General features: G+C 36.4%; 3 protein-coding genes and 1 pseudogene across 3 annotated transcripts; 3 read left to right on the top strand and 1 right to left on the bottom strand.

Annotated features, from left to right (window-relative positions):
• Positions 1-4,599: 4,599 nt before the first annotated feature.
• LOC125220544 (uncharacterized) lies at positions 4,600-5,052 on the top strand. Its single transcript, XM_089065257.1, has one exon. The coding sequence runs from the start codon at positions 4,600-4,602 to the stop codon at positions 5,050-5,052; it is 453 nt and encodes a 150-aa protein (XP_088921383.1).
• Positions 5,053-7,775: 2,723 nt separating this feature from the next.
• Positions 7,776-11,016, top strand: LOC125194776 (putative late blight resistance protein homolog R1A-10). Its single transcript, XM_089064660.1, has 2 exons — positions 7,776-10,330; positions 10,607-11,016. Exon 1 carries the CDS (start codon positions 7,853-7,855, stop codon positions 10,325-10,327), a length of 2,475 nt encoding a protein of 824 aa, XP_088920786.1. The 5' UTR covers positions 7,776-7,852; the 3' UTR covers positions 10,328-10,330; positions 10,607-11,016.
• Positions 11,017-11,229: 213 nt separating this feature from the next.
• Positions 11,230-20,710, bottom strand: LOC148932857 (putative cinnamyl alcohol dehydrogenase; annotated as a pseudogene).
• Positions 13,128-14,020, top strand: LOC148932858 (uncharacterized). The gene is made up of 2 exons (XM_089063766.1): positions 13,128-13,140; positions 13,278-14,020. The coding sequence occupies exons 1-2, from the start codon at positions 13,128-13,130 to the stop codon at positions 14,018-14,020; spliced, it is 756 nt and encodes a 251-aa protein (XP_088919892.1).
• Positions 20,711-24,138: the final 3,428 nt, after the last annotated feature.

Genomic DNA, 24,138 nt, shown 5'->3' on the forward strand with positions numbered 1-24,138 from the left:
TGTTACTCATACTGAACGTTATTAATATTAATTCTAATTTTTTAATTAATTTAAAATTTAAAATTAATATTTTAAAAATATATTAATCTGTGCATAGCACACGTGTATATATTTATATTTTAGAAGTATAAGTCTAGGGAACAATTTTTTATAGGCATATACATTTTCCATAGTCAGCTTCGAGCTGCCGGCGAGGATCGACTCACTTATTATCATGTTTTTCCCATTATATGATCATTAACATTGTGCAATTTTGTAATGATATTACATTGGTTATAGTGAATGTCGAGTGGAAAGAGTAATTATCATGTGTGTAGTGTAGATGATGCATGAAGATAGAATCAGCAATTTGGCAACCGATATTCTCGTCTCTATAATCTCTCGATTAACCATCTATGAAGCGATTTCTACTAGCATACTTTCATCTCATTGGCGGCATCTTCATGCCTACATCACTCATCTCAATTTCACAAAATATGCACTCGATAACATAGATCAAATCATTTACAGGGATCGATGTCACACAGATATAATCAATCATGTCTTGAATTCACATAGAGGCAGTCGGATAAAAGAGTTAAGGTTGGACCTTTATACATGTGACATATTTGTGATTGAGAGGTGGTTCGAGTTTGCCCTATTTAAGAGAGCTGAAATAATTCATATTTCACTATGTGGTCTAACATTTCATAGACTTCCGGATACGAATGGTCTTGAATGCCTTAAAAATTTGTCTCTAATTGACATTGAAATGAACGATCAATACTTTCAGTTTTGGTCTCCAATTGTCTTGTTCTAGAATATTTGTCAATTAAATATTCTAGCAAGTTGGAAAATGTGTCAATAGTTGGCCCCTCCAAATTGAAGCATTTAAACTTGTCTTTCCTTGCAGGAATTAGATCCATGGTGATTCGCAATGCTATTAGTTTGGTTTCTTTGACATGCTTTGAATGCAGAAGTGATTGTAGTATGCAGCTTAGTAATATTTCGAACCTTACGAAACTCGATCTTAGAGATTGTAGTAATAGTCGAACTCAAGTTGAGTTCCTTTCCCAAATGCCATTTTGCATACGCGACCAACTCCAACTATTGCGTCTCTCATTTGATTACTCTTCAGCTTCACATATGTATTAGGTAATGCTTCATTTTTTTTTTGTTTTTTTGATGTTTCTTCTACACTTGTCAAATATCAATGCATGTGATTTTAATTTGCAGGTGAATCTTGAGTTGTTGAATAATTCATGGCTTCAATTCGTTAGTAGTATAAAATATCTAGAATTGGTGCTAGATACAACGACCATTCATGACTGCTACTCCCTCCGTCCCGGCTAAGATGACACATTGTTTAGCCGGTACGAGATTTTAGAAGTTATTGGTTTAATTGAAGAGAGAGAATGTGAGATTAAGTATTAAAGTAGAAAGATAAAGAATGATGAATATTTTAATAGGAGTGAGAAAACGTGGTTGATTGTATTAATTGGAGAGAGGAAATTACCAAAAAATGAAATGTGTCATCTTAGTTGGGATAAACAAAAAAGGAAAACATATCATCTTAAGCGGGACGGAGGGAGTATTATGTTTCACGATATGTTTGCTGTTTGGTTGAAGCGTGTGATTCATTAGAAAAACGTGTGATAAAGGTAAGCATTAATTTAGGTATATACATGCTGACGCAATAGTCATTAATATTTTTTGGTAGTTTGTACCCTGGATGATGATATTATTGAACAGTATTGGTGAGATTGAATTCAATGCAAACACAGATGACCATCGTCCTAGGTGTGATTTATCTCAAAAGTAGTTGGAAATTTCAGGATATTCGGGTTCTTCATCGGAGAAGGAATTGATATTGTATGTCACAATAATGCTGCATCTCTTCAAAAATTGATCCTAGGCAGGACTTGTCTCAAAAGTATTTGCGACATTCGATTTTTTCGTGGGAACGGGAAATGGCTTGTGTCAATAATGCTACGACTATATTTCTTTGACGCCCATGCGTTCTGTGATTATATTGAATCAGTTTTTTCATATTGTTTAATTTTTCTTTTCTTATTGACCATTTTATTATGTTATATTTCAATAGGAACATAGGATAAGAGGGGTCATATTCTAATGCTTATAGGACCTTAATCCAAAATCAATGTCAAATCTCTACCCTTAGATTTTAAAATAAGTGGATGAAATTAAATCTTACGAATCTCAATAAATAGTAGGCAAAATATCAACAAAAGGGTAATATCGTCATTATGTTATCATATGATAATTTTCGTGAATGTTTTTTTATATCAACATAGTGTATTACAAATATCAACTATCAACACTAGTACAAGAAAATATCAACACATATTTATTGAGATTTTTACTTGGTTTAATTGAGATTTTTTGATGTATTTGTTGATAAAAATCTGGTTATCAATATTTATGAAAACTAAAATAAAAAATATTAAATTTCATCATCCGAACGTCGTCAGAACATATGCAATTGAGATCTCGTTGGAATCCTTATAAATTATCTTTAATTTGATATATTTTTTGCGAAAAAATAATTTAAATCGAGAGAGTTACGTAAATTTTAAGCTTTAAGATGATTTGAATGAGAGGAAATTGACATTAATACCCTCTAATTTTATTTATTAATTTTCTTAATTAAATATATAATTCACGTGGTTATTATTTCAACCACTAGATATTCTAATTTAATGGCTAAAATTTAGCCTTAGTTTGGGATTGTTAATTAGTTAGCAATTGATCAGTTTTGGAAATATTACTTATTTTTATTAGTTTTTTATACCGTCATTTAAATGCGATTACGTTTTGGATATTTTGTGTTGGATTTTGAGATTTATGGATTTATATTTTGCATCTTTATTCTAAAACGAGAAAACACAATAACAGGGAAAAGAAGACATGAAATATTTGAGTGATGTAAGTCATGTAATTTCCATGGCTATTATAGTTTAGAATTAATTATATTACATACAGAAGTTATTTAAATGTAATGAAAGAGCAAATTCGTGATTCACACAGAACAATGATATTGGCCATTGGGTTTCAAGATATTATATGAAGTCCTTAAGTACTCCCTCTGTCATTAACAAGTAATATGAACTATTTTTTTTTAATTCATTCTCGAAAAGTATGAAATTTTTAGTTGTGGAAACTTCTTTCTCTTTAATGAGGTAAGACTTATTTTTCACAAACAAACTTTAAAAACTTTTTCTTTCTATATCTCTCTTATCTTTTCAATTATGGATTAAAACTCGTGGCGAACCAAATGTTCATACTTTTTGAGAAATGGTGACTGCAATCATGAAATTAAGTTCTATATATTGTTATAACTATATAGTACTCCCTCCGTCCCAAGATAAGTGTCTTACTTCTTTTGGGCACGAGATTTAAGGAATGTTATTTAGATAAGTTAAAGTGGATAGAGTAAAGTAGCATCCACAATGGATGTCCGATCGCGCGCCCGATCGGCCGAGATCGGGCTTGGGCGTGGTCGGGCATCCATTGCAGCCCTCGGTCACGCCCGAGCGCGACCGAACTATCGGTCGCGACCGATCCTGAGCCCGATCGATCGGGCGTGAGATCGGGCGCCCATTGCAGAGGCGCGCCCGATCACGCGTTTTTGATTTTTTTTTCTTTTTCAATTCTGTAAATATACCTTAATTTCACTCATTTTTCACACAACTCGCACACATCTCTCTCAACTCTTTCTCCATTGCAATATCTCTTTCACTCACTTTTCCAAAATGTTTCCCGGGGAAGATATTGGTCGGTCTATGGAACGCGCAATGTTTGCTTTCGGGAACCAGATTCTCGCCGGTATTCGTGCAATACATGAGCAAGAGCAAGCCGAACAGCAGGCAAGAGCAGGTCCCGAGGCCCATCCGCCGACGGACATCCGTCCGTCGAGAGCACGTCCTAGCTCATCAACGTCTGTTCGAGGACTACTTCGCCGAACATCCCTGGTGGGGCGCGCCGGTTTTTCGCCGATGGTTTAGGGATGCGGCGAGAGTTGTTTCTCCAGATTGTTCACGCGTTGGAGGCACGCGACGAGTACTTCCAGTGGCGGGAAGATGCGGCCCATAGAAAGGGTCCATCCCCGCTGACGAAGTGCACTGTTGCGCTTCGTCAGTTGGCATACGGCACTACGGCGGACATGTTCGACGAGTATCTTCACGTCGGGGATACAACTGGCCGGGAGTGTCTGGTAAATTTTTGTGCGGGCGTTATTGACGCCTTCGGCGCCACATATTTGCGCAAGCCGAATGCCTAAGACTGTCAGGACCTGCTGCGGATGCACGATACGGTGCACGGCTTTCCTGGAATGTTAGGGAGTGTTGATTGTATGCACTGGAAGTGGAAGAATGTCCTGCAGCGTGGAGAGGCCAATTCACCAGTGGGTATAAGGGTACCCACCCGACGATGATCCTTGAAGCAATCGTTGACCACAGTCTTTGGATTTGGCATGCTCACTTTGGCGTGGCGGGGTCCAACAACGACATCAATGTGCTGAACTCGTCCAGTCTCTTCACCGAGCAATGCAATGGCAACGGTCCGGTTATCAGCTTCACTACCAACGGATGACAACATCATATGGGGTACTACTTAGCCGACGGCATTTACCCGAGATGGCCAGTTTTCTTGAAGACGATCTCCTGTCCAACGGGTGCGAGGAGAGAGTTTTTTGCGGCAAAGCAGGAGGCTGCACGGAAGGACGTGGAGCGAGGATTCGGTGTGCTTCAAGCGCGTTGGGGAATAGTGAAAGGTCCGGCTCGTTCCTGGTACATGCATCATATCGCCAATGTCATGTACGCGTGCATCATCTTGCACAACATGATTATTCACGATGAAGGTCGTGCAGCTAGCCAGTGGTCCGACGATGAAGCAGCTCCGAGCGCAGGTCATGCAGCCCCGCCGGTCGTTCGAGGTTTACCCTATGGACTCAGCGAGAGATTACAAGCTCAAGAGAGCATGCTCAACCAACAAGCTCATATTGATCTCATGAACAACATGATTGAAGAAGTTTGGGCACGTAGTGGTCGTTGAAATTGTACCTCTTTATTGTAACTTAAAAAAAAAAATTAAGTAATGTATGTTTTTTTCTAGTTCTTTAATTTAAAAGTCTAATTTTGCTATTTATAATTGGTAAACATAAAAAAATTAAAATTAAAATTGAAATAAGAAATTGATAATATATAGGGCATGCACTAGGGCTCCACCATTGCAGAAAGATGGGGCATGCTGACGTGGCAACCACTAGGGCTCTCACTGGGCATGCACTAGGGCATCCATTGTGGATGCTCTGAGAGAGGGAAAAGTAGAGGAGAGAAGAGAAAATAAAGTAGGTGGAGAATAAAGTAAGAGATATGACTTTTTGCTAAAAATGGAAATAGGTCACTTATAGTGGGACACCAAAAAAAGAATACAAGTCACTTATCTTGAGACGGAGAGAGTATAATTTGTTACTCTTACAAGTCACAACGACAACATGAATGCAAGAAAGGAAATATTAATAATAAATAATATACCCGTTACTCACTGCGAAATTTCCGACCTTAATCCACAACTCGATCGAACTTGATTAGTTGAATTCTGCAAAATACGAGTTCGGTTACATGCGGTCAAATAATAAAAAATTATAATATAAAATGTAATGAAAAAAGTTCTACATAGATAAGTCGATTAATGCGTGAACTCATTTATAATTTATATAGACTTGTATATGTTTCAATTCCAATGAAAGTAGATACCATAATTTGCAGTACATTAATTATTCATCAAATTATCCATGAATTTATGAAATATTTAAAATGTCAAATAACCACGGCTTAATTGCTAACTACAATTAAATAATAGTCATTAGATATTCAAATTAAGGGTTTAGATCATTAGCTCCGGAATGTCAATACGATAACAAAAAACGTCAATATGGATATAAATGTCAATTTACAACAAATTAGGTGTAACTAACTTTTAATTTAAAAATATCTCATAACTTTAAAACGCATATAACTTTTTCGATTTAAATTATTTTTTCGCACAACATATATCATATTAAAGATAATTTCTTAAGAATTCTAACGAGATCTCATGTTCCGATGTCAAAATTTGAAATTTTTTTCGAAAATCTTCAATTTTTTCGTACAACAACAAGTGTCAATATGATATTATAAAATATGTCAATATAATACATGTAGAATGTCAATATAAACAATGTGTTAACATTTTCTGTGTTGACATTCTTAAAGCATTGTGTTGATATTTACGAACCACTATATTGATATTTTTATCCAAAACTCTAATTTGGTAGTTTTTTTTATCCTTTTCGATTTAATTAATAAAAACAAAAATTAAACGTGACAAATTGTAGACCACAAGTTTTCTAAATTCCTATGGTCTTAAATTAGTTGTAGTTAGCAATTAAATGATTAGTTAGTAATTGATCACTCTCATATCATATATCTCTCATATCATATATCGAATTTGAATTTGGCTCTTAATGTAGTGATTGAACTAAGAACACTAATATTTTTTAAGAAAAAGAGAAATTATTAACTTTATAGCTTTAAACTATAGTATTATTAAATAGACAGGTTAAAAACAGAGAAAAAATAGTGAAGAAAGTGCTTCAAATAATAACGACACTAAATTTTTGGACGGGCCAAAATGATCATGACTGAAACAACGAAGTATTGAATTTGTAGTTTTATAAAATTATCAAAACATTTGACTTTTTAATATTATAAAACTAGTTGTTTTGCTATTTTTCTCATTTTAACAAAAAAGAGGTAAAATTGATAAAATTTTTAAATGAACTTCGTTAAAAAAAATTATAATTATAAGGATCGCAACTTCAATAATCTTCTAACTTCTTTAGGAATATATTTAAATATTAGTGTTTTCCATACTATATTTTCCATAACCAAGCTATCGATCATAATTAATACTCCCCCCGTCCCGCAAAGATTGTCTCATTTTTCCATTTTCGTCCGTTCCACAAAGTTTGTCCCATTTCATTTTTACCATTTTTGATAGTGGACCCCATATTCCACCAACTCATTCCTACTCGCATTTTATTATAAAACTAATACTTTAAAAGTAGGACCCACGTCCCACCAACTTTTTCAACTCAATTTTCATTACATTTCTTAAAACCCGTGTCGCGTCAAAATGGGACTATCTTTGTGGGACGGAGGGAGTACTCCCTTTCTACAAATATTCTGTTTTCTAGATATAGGGGCAAAAATATACATTTAGAAAATATATATTTTATTGAAAATAAGATATTCCCTCCGTCCCAGTTTTATAGTCACATTTTGCCATAAAAGTCCGTCCCACATTTATAGTCACATTTAGAATTTTTCATATTTGGACATAAAATTTTACCCCATTATTCACTAAAATTACACCTAAATGCCATTATCAACACAAAAATAAACCAAAACAAAAATAAAAAATCAAAAAGTCAAAGAGGGACCCACCTTCAACCAACTCACTTCATTTATTACACACTCTACCATCTTACTCCTCCATCTCACTTCATTTATTACACACTCCACCATCTCACTTCATTAATTACACACTCCACCAATTCCTTAAAATTCGTGCCATAACTAAATGTGACTATAAATATGGGACGGAGGGAGTATAATATAATATTACAATGCCATAATGTCAAAAAAATATCAATTTCATCAGTCTCATTTTATTTAATGCATATTTAATGTTATTTATTTTATTGATTAGTCTCCTTCACAACTTGCCAACTTGGTTTCAGTCTCTTGATAAAAACCAGAACTTTTTTTTTGTTCAATTTGACATCATTTCAGTCAAATTCTGAGAAGAAATGGCGTATGCTGCAGTTGTTTCACTCTCAAACACCATAGATATCTTCCTTGATTATCATCAACATTCCATTTCCCCTCAATTGAAAGACGCAATCACCTCCCTTCATAAACTCTCTGTTTTCCTGCAATCGTTTTTCGACGATTTCCCAGACAAAACCTACCCCTGGGAAGAAATCATCAGCGAGGCGACATACATGGCAGAAAGGATCATCGAGCTTCAATTGTCGGATTCATTGCTCGAATCGACTGCTGGATCGTCGAGATCTAAGCTTGAACAGAGGAGACATCAACTCCCTTACGGTTTTAAAGAGCTGAAAATAGCATCAGAGCAAATCCAGTCGATCGTTGGCGAATTGAAAGGGGAGAGACGCGTGGATGGTCCCGACGACGAGCTAATCGAAATAATTTCCCGACTCCGTGAAGGGTGGACGAAAACGATCGCAATTTACGGAGAGGAAGGCGTGGGGAAAACAACTCTGGCCAGAAGCGCTTACAATGATCCATCAATTGCTGAGCATTTTGACGTCCGCGCTTGGGCCACAGTATCCAGCGAATACGATCGGCCGCGTGTGATTCGAGACCTTCTCCGATCCATGAATGTCGAGAGTTCATCGAATGATGAGGATGAACTGACGCAGACTTTATTAGAGAAACTAAGGGGGAAGAGGTATCTTATTGTGCTTGATGATGTTAGGGTTTTCAATTCTTTGGATAGGAAAAAATTAGCAATGTTGCCCAACGAAAACTATGAAAGTCGAATATTGTTAACCACGAGATTGTTTATAGGTTCTAAGTTTGTAGATCATTTTCACAAGATGAGTTTTATGGATGAGGATAATGCTTGGAAGCTGCTTGAAGAAAAGATATTCAAACGGGATCCTTGTCCTTCTCAATTGGTGGCTGCCGGAAAGATGATTGCTAGAAGCTGCATACGGGTTCCAAGGCTTATTGAGGTGGTTTGTGGAATACTCGCTGCTGCTGACCAAACTGAGGCTGCGTGGGAAGATATTTCAGAAAACATCAGGTTTGCTGCTTTTGACTATCGTAACAGACATTCTCGTATACGATCCCTAGGTTATACATACTTGCCTCATCATTTAAGGCCGTGTTTGTTATACTTGGGAATCTGTGGGAAGATACATGTTTCGAAACTTGTTAAAATGTGGGCTGCTGAGGGTTTTCTGAATGAAACTGAATGCAAAAGTGTTGAAGAGACAGGGGAAGAGTATGTGCAGGATCTTGTCCGGAGAAATCTTGTTTCGGTCTGCAGTTGGAAGTCTAATGGCAGAATCAAGAGTATCAAAATAGATTATTTCATGCTTGATTTGTGCGTAAAGCAAGGCCGTGTAGATAGTTTCAGTTTTCTTGTTGATAGCAGATTTCGCAGTTGTAACTCTCTTGAGGAACTGAAGTCGTGCCGTGGTCGTGTAAGTTGCCGTATTGATGATTTCTATAAATGTCCTGATTTCCTGAAAGGTGTGTATGGCTCTACTATCCGAACTTTGATGTTATACATGTCGAAGAGTCAACGAGGGTTTGGATTGTCGATGGGAAATGTTAGACTGCTGAGAATACTGGATTTGTCAAATGCACGCCACTATGATTTGCCAAAGGGAGTGTTTGAGCTTTTTCATCTCAGATACCTAGCCTTTTATTGTGGGTTCAGTATTTCGAAAGCCATTTCAAACCTTGTGAATCTTCAAACCTTGATCATTTGTCCAAGGGAAAGTGACAGTATCTTTGCTGAATTTCCTGATGGGATATGGAAAATGCCACAATTGAGGCATCTTCTCGTATCTTCTTTCAAGTTACCCACTCACAGCAATGCAACTTCTGCTCTGGTGAACCTGCAGACGCTTTCTAGTGTAGTAAATTTCATATGCTCGAGAGAGAACCTCAAAATGGTACCAAATTTGAAAAAGCTGACTCTGTTTTATAGCTTGAGAAACATGGTGGATGATTATGAGCTCCACAATCTTATACATCTGCAGAAGCTTGAAACTCTCAAGATAGAGATGGATTGGTCTTCTCGAAAACAGCTGAAGAGCATGAGGTGTGCTTTTCCTCCAACATTGCACAAGTTGAGTTTGAGTAGTGTGAGACTTGGCTGGGATGATATGAAAACTGTTGGCTTGTTGCCTAATCTTCAAGTGCTTAAGCTAAGAAAGCACGCTTGCACTGGCGACACGTGGGAAACGAGTGAAGGAGGATTCTCTCAGCTTACCTATCTGCTGATTGACGAATCCAATCTGGAGAATTGGGTAACTGAAACCTCTCATTTCCCAAAACTCAGGTCTTTGTTGTTGCGGTGTTGTTTGCGTCTGTTAGAGGTCCCGAATGATATTGGAAAAGTTCCCTCACTCGAATTGATTGAATTGGATGGGCAGAACAACTCTCTGTTGCACTCAGCCAATATGATTCAAAAGGATCGGCATAGTTTGGGAGATGATCGCCTTCAAGTTCGTGTTGTTTGAAAGGTACAAAGTCATCCGTTTTCGAACTATTATTAACACGGGTTTGCTTGCTGTTTGTGATTTGTTTATCATTTTATGTGATGTTTAATTTTCATCGATGTTGTGTAAGATCAAGAGAACCAAAACTCTCTCCTGCTGATTTTTGTATTTCAATAATGTGGTATCAGTTGAAATTCACGTGGTTTTCAGTAAGTTAGTACTATCATTTAAATGACAATTAGTGGAGTATCTCTTCAAAGAATAAAAACTTATGATTTGTCTTAATCTCGATACCTGCAGGGAAGAGCAAAGAGCAAAGATCAAAACAAATTATAGAAGTAGAAGAGGAGAAGAAACAAGTAAAATTCAAAGTGATTGATGGAGATGTTTTGGAGCTTTACAAAAACATGTTGATAAGCTATCATGTTGAGACCAAAGGAAAGGAGGCACAGATTTTGTAACTCAGACTGTAGAGTATGAGCTGCTCAAACCAGATAATCCACATCCACTGGGGCTCTTGAATTTAGGACTTGAATTATCTAGACAAGTGGAGGCTCATATATTTGGATAAAGTAATTTCATCAAGTTAATTTACATATGTAAAGTAAAAGTAACAGCTGTAAATATGTGATGCTAAAAATACTGTGTGTGTGTGTAGTGAATAAAGCATTGGTGCATGAATGAAATAATATGAGTGTTCTTGAGGTTTCTATTGACTCTTTCATGTTTGTGTCATTATTACTTCAATTTTTAGTGTATTATAGGAGATTTGATTTTAAGATGAAATAAACAATTTAAAGATGAAATTCTGAAAATGAACTAGGCCGATTTAAAATCCGAACTTTCTATAGTGAAACAATATAAAGATCTTACGTGTTCTTTTATAATGACCTACTAATTCTTTTTAGTTTTGCATTCTGTGTTTAAAATTGGCTCTTCTCCGCCCACAGATTCAGCAGCTCTTCCATATCCTTCATGCTCCCCATCAAACTCCCCTCCATCACCTTCTTCCCTGCATAACAAAAATACATACAAGGGCAGTTTGGTAAAATAGATAACTTGGAGTTAATCATATCGGGTTTTAAAAAAATGTCCTTATTTAATGAGAACATAGGTCAAACTTTTCTAAAAGGTGCTGACTAGTCGTTTTGTTGTCGTATCATATTTATTAAAAAGGTGCATACCTAGAATGAGATGCGAAGCGATGAAGTCAAGTGGCCGAGGAGTGCCCCCACTAACAACATCCTCACCTGCGCTTTGAGAAGCGAAATGTAGAGGTCGAGGGGATGAAGAGCAGGAACCGTGTCGAGAATATAGTTGAGGCTGTCGACAGCTTCCGACATCGCTGCCTCGTCAGAGCTTACTAGGTAGGCGTCGGCGTGAAGATGCTCCATCTGTTGGAACATTTTAATATGGTCCAACATAATAGTCTAAAGATTGTATAATATTAATGACTATTTATTGATTGACTCGATTACGTGATCTACTAAGGTTATATAACTTACAGGGTCAAACGATTATCTATAAAAAATATGAGGACTATTGTGCAGATACTACTTTGGATAACTTTAATTTTGTTATGGGTGAAATTAGAGTTATAATAAAGTTAAAGACTTATTCCTAAATAAATGGTTATGGTCCCCAAGTGCAACTCTATAAATAGGTCAATAGATTCCCATTCCTATTGATCTTACGTATCAAGACTCTATAGATTACAGAGAATCTGTGAGAGGGCGTTGTCACTTGGAAGACTAATTTCTATACTTCAGAATCATCTACAACATCATGAATCCGAATCCATGTACGCTTCCGCTTTATGTTTATCAATCGTATTCGACATGTGTGATTGGTTTATGAATTGAGAGTTTATATGCATGAAAACTTTTGCGATTTGAACTTTTGAAAATTGGGTTTCAACATCATTCATGTTCTTTGGACGAATTAGTTGGGAGAATTTCAGATCAAAATTTTATGCTGGATTATTCAAATTTCTGCACTCCTATGTTTGAGAAAAAGGCTTGAAGCCCTGAATGAAAATTTGATAGTTTCAGTAATCTCTCAAATTTTTTTTTTTTATGAAATCAATCTGTATGAATCTGTTTTCAAAATTCATTATACATTTAATTCTGGCCGCCATCCATTTTTTTTACCTACGAACGGAGAGTCGACAAGTTCCGACGATGTCGGAGAGGTTGGCGACAGTTGTGGCGGTGAAACAGTGCTTTCTTTCGTGAAACGGCGCGATGGCCGCCATTCTGAAAACTGATTTTAGTTTCTGGTTTTAACTTTGGGGTCCACTGCAATTTAATTTCCCTCAGCAGCATCAAATAATTTATTTTATTTGGGCCATCTACAATCAATTTTTTTTTTTTTTGAAAGGGCGTATTTTAGTTTTATTGGCCTCAAAATTAGATGATGTTTGTTTTTTTTTAATATATTAGTTGTTTGCGTCACAGTACAAACAATTACTTAAAACAATTAATCGCATTTAATTGTTTTGATTATTAAATTATTAATTAAATAATGACTTAAATTTATATTTTCTATTATTCTAATCAAATTAATTGAAGCGTTATCTTGTCAAAGTAAGCTCTAATGTGTAAATTAATTTATTTAGAATATATAGAATATTTATATACTTGAAATACATGTGAATAATCAATCGGCCCAAAGGAAGATAGTTATTTGGCCGTATTTCTTGTGTACTTTGTGGTAATAATATGAGATTATCCTTAAGTCATTGTGGATACTAAGTCGGCCCAAAGGAAGACTTATTGTTTGACAGGAAATGATTATCTATATTTGATTACTACGTGTTAAGATGTCACTTGCGAGTTGTTATTTTTGTCCAAAGATGAAATTTTAATGTTGTGCCGACATCTTGAAATGGGAATTGTCATTATTTAATTTATTTACTTATTATTTACGTGAGCTAATTATTGTCCTACTTGTTATATTTGTTCTTTACTAGCTCAAGAATCTGCTATTGGTTTTCTAAATTCCATTCCTGTGCTAAAAGGAAATACCTATGCATCATGGAGAAGCAAGGTATTGATTGGTTTGGGGATTGCAAGTTTAGACTATGCACTTCGGATGGAGCAACCCACCCCTCTTACTGATGAAAGTTCTGATGAGGATAAACGGAATTTTGAGAGGTGGGAACACTCCAATCGCATGAGTCTTATGATTATGCAACATGCCATCCCTGAAAATTTTCGCGGTACTGTCCCGAAAGAAGCAACTGCTAAGGAATTTCTCGAGGCCATTGATATGAATTTCGCAAGCAATGAAAAGGCCGAAACGGCTTCATTGATGCATAAACTTGTGACTATGAGGTATAATGGCCGAGGGGAAATTAGGGAGCATATTATGGAAATGTCAAACACTGCTTCAATGCTTACGACACTTAATTTGACGATCAATGATGATCAACTAGTGCATTTGGTTATGATATCTCTTCCTCATCAATTTGATCACTTCAAAGTTAGTTACAATACTGTGAAGGATAAATGGACATTGAATGAGTTGATTTCTCATTGTGTTCAAGAGGAAGAGAGGTTAAAGCAAAGTAAGACAGAAAGTGCTCACTTAGCAACAAGCTATAGGGGTAAACGAGGAAGGGACAAGGGAAAGAGGATTCTTTCCGAGTTCGCTAAGGGAAAGAGGATTCTTCCCGATTCCTCCAGAAATGTTGCGGGTCCATCTGCAAAATAGTTTAAGAAGGAAAGATCAGCTTCAGTTTGCTTCTTTTGCAAGAAAGATGGACACAAGAAGAATGATTGTGAAGAATATCACGCTTGGCGCGTGAAGAAGGGTACATTTTTCACTTATGTTTGTTCAGAAGTTAATTTAGCTTCTGTACCTGGATATACTTGGTGGATAGACTCTGGTGCTACTACTCACATAAGTGTGTCCATGCAAGGTTGCCTCCAGTGCCGAAAGCCGATTGATGCTGAAAGATTCATTTATGTGGGCGATGGCAAACAGGTTGAAGTGGAGGCAATAGGCACATTTAGATTATTACTAAAAACTGGTTGTTATTTGGATTTAGAACAGACATTTGTCGTACCGTCATTTAGACGGAATTTAATTTCTATTTCTGTATTGGACAAATCCGGTTATACTTGTTCATTTAGAAATAGTAAATTTAGTCTTTATCTAAATTCAACTTTGGTTGGCACCGGTTCTCTTTCTTATGGTGATAATCTTTATTTGCTTAATACTATTACTTCATTTAATGAAGCCCTGCATGTGAACTCACGAGGTACAAAGCGTAAATTAATGAGTGAGAATTCTGCAACAATTTGGCACAAACGTTTGGGTCATATCTCCAAAAAGAGAATAGAAAGACTTGTGTCAGATGGAATTCTTACCATTCCCAATATGGTAGACTTTCAAGTCTGTGTTGAGTGCATTAAGGGGAAACAAACAAACATTAGGAGATTTGAAGCCAATCGGACTACAGACGTCTTAGAACTTATCCATACAGATATCTGTGGACCTTTCCCTACTGCTTCTTGGAATGGTCAACGATATTTTATTACGTTCATAGACGATTATTCCCGATATGGTTATTTATATCTAATAAGTGAAAAATCTCAAGCACTGGATACGTTCAAGAGTTATAAGGCCGAGGTTGAAAATCAACTTGCCAAAAGAATTAAGAACGTCAGATCTGACCGTGGTGGAGAATATTATGGTAGATATGACGGCTCAGGTGAGCAACGTCCAGGACCTTTTGCCAGATTCCTTGAGGAATGTGGAATCGTCCCACAGTACACAATGCCTGGTAGTCCTACCATGAATGGTGTTGCTGAAAGACGAAATAGAACTCTCAAGGATATGGTTAGAAGCATGATCAGTCATTCTACTTTGCCAGAATCCCTTTGGGGAGAGGCACTTAAGACCGCAACATACATCCTAAACCGAGTACCTACTAAAGCAACTGCCGTAACCCCTTATGAATTATGGACGGTCAAAAAGCCCAGCTTAGGTCATTTACATGTTTGGGGTTGTCCAGCTGAAGCTCGGCCTTATAGGCCACACGAGCATAAATTGGACTCTAAAACGGTAAGTTGTTATTTTGTAGGTTATCCTGAGCGGTCTAGGGGTTTCAAGTTCTACGATCCCACAACTAGATCATTTTTCGAGACGAATAATGCAAGGTTCTTTGAGGAAGTTGAGTTTGGGGGGGAAGATGGCATAAAGAATGTTGTCTTCGAAGAGGAAGCGATTTCACTTCCCTTCATTCCAGAACAAGACGACACTCTTGTAATTCCTGTTCCACCTCCCGAACAACAACATGAAGAACAACCACAACCTCCTCAAGAACATGATGAAGTAGAGCCACTAAGGAGATCCACTAGAATGAGGAGACCTGCAATATCTATGGATGAATACATTGTATATCTCCAAGAGCATGAGATAGACATTGGAGTGATGGAAGATGACCCAGTCACTTTCCGCCAAGCCATTGAAAGCCCTAATGCTCAAAAGTGGATCGATGCTATGATTGAAGAGATTAAGTCTATGCAAAGCAATGACGTTTGGGATCTTGTCACATTGCCTGAAGGTGCGAAACCCATTGGTTGCAAGTGGATTTTTAAGACCAAACGGGATTCGCAAGGCAATGTGGAGAGATATAAGGCTCGTCTTGTAGCAAAAGGCTTTACTCAAAAGAAAGGCATCGATTTTACCGAGACTTTCTCTCCAGTTTCAACGAAAGACTCATTTAGAATAATCATGGCACTAGTAGCTCATTTTAATTTGGAGCTACATCAGATGGATGTAAAGACAGCGTTTCTTAATGGCGACATTACAGAAACAATTTATATGGTGCAACCTGAAAACTTTGTGTCCGGTGACCCAAAGAAGATGGTATGCAAACTTAAGAAATCCATCTACGGTCTTAAACAAGCGTCTCGTCAATGGTATGTTAAATTTCATCAAGTTGTTGTTTCATTTGGTTTTGAGACGAATCCAGTTGATGAATGTATATACTATAAGTTCAGTGGGAGCAAATTTATTTTCTTGGTTCTATATGTCGACGACATTCTACTTGCTTGCAACGATGTAGATTTACTACGTGACACCAAGAAATTTCTCTCGAGAAAATTCGAAATGAAAGATCTTGGTGATGATTCTTTTGTATTAGGAATCCAAATACATCGGGATCGTTCCCTAGGTGTACTTGGATTATCACAAAAGAGCTACATCGATAAAGTGTTGGCAAGATTCGGCATGAAAGATTGTAGACCAGGAGATACCCCTGTGGCTAAAGGTGATAAATTCAGTTTGAATCAATGTCCCGAAAATGAGCTTGCTAAAAAGGAAATGGAACTACTTCCCTATGCATCGGCTGTGGGAAGTCTTATGTATGCACAAGTATGCACGCGTCCGGATATTGCGTTCATAGTGGGCATGCTAGGCAGATACTTGAGTAATCCCGGTATGGATCATTGGAAAGCAGTCAAACGTGTTTTGCGGTACATGCAAAGAACAAAGGATTATATGCTCACTTATAGGAAATCGGATCAGCCTGAGATCATTGGGTATTCTGATTCGGATTTCGTGGGATGCCAAGACAGTCGTAGATCCACGTCAGGTTATGTCTTTATGCTCGCCGGAGGGGCTATATCTTGGAAAAGTATTAAACAAACATTGATAGCTACCTCTACAATGGAAGCAGAATTCATAGCTTGTTTTGAGGCATCACAACATGGAGTATGGCTGCGAAACTTTATTCAAGGACTGCAAATTGTGGATAGTATTGAAAGACCACTCAAGTTATATTGTGACAATAAGTCCGCAGTCATGTACTCCAACAATAACAGGAGCTCGTCGAAGTCTAAACACATTGACATCAAGTTCCTTGCTGTTAAGGATAGAATTCAGAGTAGACAATTGCAAATTGAACACTTAGGTTCGACTTCCATGCTTGCGGATCCTTTTACAAAAGGTTTACCGCCTTCGGTCTTTCATGAGCATGTATTTCACATGGGTATTCGACCTTGTGATACTTTGGTTTAGTGGGAGTTTATGTTCATCTATGTAATAACATTGAAATTCAGTTATATTAAGTGCACTTTAGTTACTTTGGTTTTAATTACTTTGAATTATGCTTTGGTATTTTCTGATCTCACTACAGTTTCAGAGGACCAGTTGAGAATAGACATGCAAAAGATCACATAGCATGTAATTTTCATGCTGCACACTCATATTTTGATTTGTGTTGCTAGATGTGTTGATATTTGTGATCACTGATGAGTTTAGTCATGTATACGTGTTGTGACTTAAATTTCTTTAGTTCTATATTAACATGTTTAGTAGACCGGATCGGTAAAAGATGATTGATATAAATAGTAAGTGCGCAATTTCAGTAATGTACAATCATTTGGCGACTTTTATGTTGGCCCAAGTGGGAGATTGTTGGAACATTTTAATATGGTCCAACATAATAGTCTAAAGATTGTATAATATTAATGACTATTTATTGATTGACCTGATTACGTGATCTACTAAGGTTATATAACTTACAGGGTCAAACGATTATCTATAAAAATATGAGGACTATTGTGCAGATACTACTTTGGATAACTTTAATTTTGTTATGGGTGAAATTAGAGTTATAATAAAGTTAAGGACTTATTCCTAAATAAATGGTTATGGTCCCCAAGTGCAACTCTATAAATAGGTCAATAGATTCCCATTCCTATTGATCTTACGTATCAAGACTCTACAGATTACAGAGAATCTGTGAGAGGGCGTTGTCACTTGGAAGACTAATTTCCATACTTCAGAATCATCTACAACATCATAAATCCGAATCCATGTACGCTTCCGCTTTATGTTTATCAATCGTATTCGACATGTGTGATTTATGTGATGAATTATGTGAATCATTAATTTGATTCCAACACCATCGCCTCCTCTCTCTTCTTATCAGAGGAGCTTATCACCGTCACGTGATGCCCCATCGCCTTCGCTATCATGACACCGAGGTGACCCACTCCGCCTAGCCCGAGGATTCCTCCTCTCACAATCCCACTACGATTCGTGAACTGTTTCAGTGGGCTGTATGCTGTCACGCCGGCGCATAGGAGTGGCGCAGCCTGTGCCGGTGATAGCTTTTCATGTATTTTTACTGCAAATCTGTTGAATAATACGAAATTTTAGATGAATTCAAATATAATTGAATATTTTAATTAGCAGGGAGGAGATAATATTTTATTATATAAAGAAAGTGGATATTTTGATTTGAGACAAATTAAAATGGAAAGATTGATATTTTTAACGGGACGAAGAGAGTAATAGTTATTGATCTGTGATGGACAATCATGGCAGACGAAAAGCCGCCTTGTGTGATAGTTTCGTCGCCTAGGGCGTGGTTGTAGGTTAAGATCCTGGCGCGGCAGTACTGCTCCAGATCGGAGTTGCAGAGATCGCATTCTCCGTAACACCCAATGATTCCTCCAACTCCAACCACATCACCAGCTTTGAAATTCTTCACTTTTACCCCTACTTCAACTACTTCTTCCACTATTTCATGACTTCATCATTCATTGCACATTCATTAATTGCTCATGATATATGGACTTAATATCAAAATATTCATTTGCTATATTCTAAAGAAAATAGCCACCTCATAAAAGTATAGTAGATATGTTACTTTATTAAATAAATTTAATGCATGTATTACAAATTATTTATACTTACCCTGGAACCAAAGGATAGCTGGTCTTGCCTATCTGACCCCGGACCTGAAGAAGATCAGTGTGGTCTGATCCACAATATAGTACGCGCAATAAAATGTCATCTGTGCATATTTCCCTGTTAACAACAATTTATGAGCTATCAGAATCGGTATAAACGCAAAAAGAGAAGTGAAACGTGAGAGTTGCTATCGGAACCTGAGATTAAAGGAATAAGGAGAAAGGTGACTGATTTACTTGGATTTTAGATGATTTTAGAGGGTAGTTTAACTTGATTTTGATCGTATATTGTGTATTTTGGGACATGTTTATAGCTACTTCTCTATTATGTTGGTATTTTGACCATTTTGTGAAGAATGTGTAGAAAATGTACAAAATATGTGGATGTGCAGCTGCTCAATGTTCGAGATAGCTTTTATGGAGATTTTGAAGTCCGATTCGCATGTAATTCATACCATTCTCTCCGTCTTCGAAAGAGTTTCGCGTGGATATCTTAAATGTCTTAATTGGAGTTCGGTAGAAGAAGTTATGGCCGTTTTACCAAGACTGCGCAGTGCAGTGACATAGCTGGCGACCCGCCAGCAAAAGACGAGAAAAACGCCGTAAGCAGCTGGCGACTCGCCAGCTTCGACGCACACCCAACCTGGCGAGCCGCCAGCTTCTTCCGACAGTTTACTTCGGGCCCAAAGTCAACCCTAGGTATATATATGCCTAGGAAACGCCTCCAATATCATTCTACACGCCTTCACCCCCAAAAATACTACTTTTTCACCTAGGAAGAAGAGAAGAACGAGCAGAGGACGAGTATTCATCGCAAGATTGAAGACGAGACCTCCAATCCGCCCAATCCAATTCTAGGAGTTTCTACTTTTAGCTTTATTTTTGTTCAAACAATGTTTTTGAATATTTCTTTGAATATTTCTTTGAACATGAGTAGCTAAATCCTTCGTAGAGTTCTACGGGGGAGATATAATGATTCTTATGTTTAATTGATTTCCTTTTTCTATGCCTTGGCTCATGTGGTTATTTTGATTTCTTCTGTGCTTATACATTTATTTGACTGATCACCTTATAAATGCATGTGGATTTTACTACAAGAACTGAGAAGTGAGTAGTTTTATTTGAAAGAGAAGAAATTGACGTCTTTGCCAATATAATCGAGAGATTTGAGCCTTTGAATGAAGCTAAGTATCTTAGGAGCTATTAGGAGTTGTTGCCTTAGTTCTAAGAAGGAGACTTCGGTTCTAGGTAGCAATCTACAAATTATATGCTTTGAGAAAAGATATAGTTTTACCTTAGTGATAGCTTAATAACCCTTGAGACCCTTTGTTGGCATAGTTAGGAAGTTAGTTGAGCATAGGATAGTTGTTATCGATCCCGTAGGATTCTACCCTTCTCATCCTTAATCTACATTCGTTTTATTTGCTTTTAGTTCCTTGGTTGTTTTTAATTGTTTTCACTTTGCTTTTAAGTAGATTTAGAAAAACCAAAATTTCGATTCATCTAGATAGTAGTTGAGGTTGGTTCGTGGTAATTAGGTTGACACTCATTGTCTCTGTGGATACGATACTCTTTGCTTACTATTTGTTACATTAGCCACGTACACTTGCGGGTATACTTGTGTTAAAAATAAGTTGAGTCAGTGACCTGATGAGTCCCGGGCAGCCCAACCATTGGCTACTCCTCCAACCATATTGTTCAACATTATATTAGTGTTGATGAATAAATGAGAGAAATTTGATTACACAATATTCATGAAGTCACATACATATATATACTAGAGACAATTGTGATATTTCATCATCTATGAGATCAGAGGTTGAGAAAACCAAATAAAATATGGGTCAAATCTACAAAGCAGAATCTGAATTATTGCAAGGAGGCAAAAATGAGTGGTCTTATATATTATAATATTAATGGAGTATGATGCATAATTATAGATTGGTGGTTGAAAGTTGCCGTGATTTGACTCTATATATATTTTAATATTGTGATTTACTAATAATAGAAGAAAAGGAAACTCTTCATTTGGATAAAAACTCAAAGAAGAGAAATTGGATTCGGATTCATACTTCTGGAAAAAATAAAATTGTACTATCTGAACCAACGTGATAATTTTAATTTGATTTTAATTAGTTCTCTCTTAAATATTCGCATTTCTTAATAATATTTGAGATTGAATCAATATCTCAGCTTAGTCCCAGACGATCAAAATTAATCAAATAAAATCATTTATTTACTCCCTCCGTCCCGCTTTAGGAGTCCCGGTTGATCAATTTTGGGCGTCCCGCTTTAGGAGTCCCGGTTGAGATAAATTAATAAAAAATGCCTACAAAGTGTTAAAAGTGGATCCCAACATCCACTACAACTAATAAAAAAGTGTTAAAAGTGGGTCCAACATCCACTAAAATATTTATTTATTGGACACTCAACTAAAAGTGGGTCCCAACATTCACTAAAACATTTATTTATTACACACTAGACACTTTTTTCTTAAAACATGTGTCCGACTCAACTGGGACTCCTAAAGCGGGACGTAGGGAGTATAATTTAGAGCCCAATAACAAAACGGCTAGATATGCTCAAATATATACTTATATTTTAGAAGTATTAGTCTAGGGCACAATTTTTTATAGGCATATACATTTTCCATAGTCATCTTCGAGCTGCCGGCGAGGATCGACTCACTTATTATCATGTTTTTCCCATTCTTATTGGATAGATCAAAGCCTCGTGGGGCAAGCATTATATGATCATTAACATTTTGCAATTTTGTAATGATATTACATTGGTTATAGTGAATGTCGAGTGGAAAGAGTAATTATCATGTGTGTAGTGTAGATGGTGCATGAAGATAGAATCAGCAATTTGCCGACCGATATTCTCGTCTCTATAATCTCTCGATTAACCGTCCATGAAGCGACTTCTACTAGCATACTTTCATCTCGTTGGCGACATCTTCATGCCTACATCACTCATCTCAATTTCACAAAATATGCACTCGATAACATAGATCAAATCATTTACAGGGATCGATGTCACACAGATATAATCAATCATGTCTTGAATTCACATAGAAGCAGTCGGATAAAAGAGTTAAGGTTGGACCTTTGTACATGTGACATATTTGTGATTGAGAGGTGCTTCGAGTTTGCCCTATTTAAGAGAGCTGAAATAATTCATATTTCACTATGTGGTCTAACATTTCATAGACTTCCGGATATGAATGGTCTTGAATGCCTTGAAGATTTGTCTCTAATTGACATTGAAATGACCGATCAATTCTTTCAGTTTTTGGTCTCCAGTTGTCCTGTTCTAGAATGTTTGACAGCAGGTTGGAAAATGTCTCAATAGTTGGCCCCTCCAAATAGAAGCATTTAAACTTGTCTTTCCTTTCGGGAATTAGATCCATTGTGATTCACAATGCTATTAGTTTGGTTTCTTTGACATGCTTTGAATGCAGAAGTGATTGTAGTATACAACTTAATAATATTCCGAAGCTTACGGAACTCGACCAACTCCAACTATTGCGCCTCTCATTTGATTACTCTTCAACTTCACATATGTATAAGGTAATTATTCATTTTTTTTTCTTTTTTTGATGTTTCTTGCACTTGTCAAATATCAATGCATGTGATTTTAATTTGAAGGTGAATCTTGAGTTGTTGAATAATTCGTGGCTTCAATTCGTTAATATAAAATATCTAGAATTGATGCTAGATCCGACGACCATTCATGACTGCTACTATGTTTCACGATATATTTGTCATTTAGTTGAAGCGTGTGATTCATTAGAAAAACTTGTGATAAAGGTAAGCATTAATTTAGGTATATAATATATGCTAATGCAATAATAGTCATTATATTTGACCATGTTATAATATTTATTTGTAGTTTGTACCCTGGAAGATGTTGGACAGCCCTTGGGAGTTTCAATTCAATGCAATAACAAATGACCTTCGTCCTAAGTGTAATTTGTCTCAAAAGTAGTTGGAAATTTCGGTATATTCGGGTTCGTTAACGGAGAAGGAATTGATATTGTATGTCATCAATAATGCCGCATCTCTTCAAAAATTGATCCTAGGCGGGACTTGTCTCAAAAGTATTTGCGACATTCGATTTTTTCGTGGGAACGGGAAATGGCTTGTATCAATAATGCTACGACATATTTCTTCTACGCCCATGCGTTATGTGATTATATTGAATCAGTTTTTTCGTATTGTTTAATTTTTCTTTTCTTATTGACCATTTTATTTTGTTATATTTCAATAGGAATATAGGATAAGAGTTTCGGAAATGTTACTGATTTTTATTAGTTTTTTATACCTTCATTTAAATTCGATTACGTTTTGAATATTTTGTGTTGGATTTTGAGATTTATGCGTTTATATTTTGCATCTTTATTCTAAAGCGAGAAAACACATGCAATAACAGGGAAAAGAAGACATGAAATATTTGAGTGATGTAAGTCATGTAATTTCCATGGCTATTATAGTTTAGAATTAATTACTATATTACATACTGAAGTTATTTAAATGAAATGAAAGAGCAAATTCGTGATCCACACAAAAATCTTGCTAGAAACACTATCATAAAAGGGAGAACAATGATATTGGCCATTGGGTTTCAAGATATTATATGAAGTCCTTAAGTACTCCCTCTGTCATTGACAAGTAATATGAACTATTTTTATTAATTCATACTTGAAAAGTATGAACTTTTTAATTGTGAAAACTACGTTCTCTCTAACGAGGTAAGACTCATTCTCCATTAACAAACTTTAAAAACTTTTTCTTTCTATATATCTCTTTCTTATCTTTTCAATTATGCATTAAAACTCGTGGCGAACTGAATGTTCATACTTTTTGAGGATGGAAGGAGTAGAATAAATTAATTTTGTTAATGAGTTCAAATATGTTCCTTTATTTGGGTTGGTTTGAACTTTTAACTATTCAAATTTCTATGCCACGTTTAATTGATCATGATCCATTATTGCACTGTTGGCTGGGATGATATGAAAACTGTTGGCTTGTTGCCTAATCTTCAAGTGCTTAAGCTAAGAAAGCACGCTTGCACTGGCGACACGTGGGAAACGAGTGAAGGAGGATTCTCTCAGCTTAC

The sequence above is a fragment of the Salvia hispanica genome, chromosome 2, assembly GCF_029641045.1.
Source record: "Salvia hispanica isolate PSC_SH4W2 chromosome 2, Shi_PSC_v1, whole genome shotgun sequence".
Classification (NCBI taxonomy): Eukaryota; Viridiplantae; Streptophyta; class Magnoliopsida; order Lamiales; family Lamiaceae; genus Salvia; species Salvia hispanica.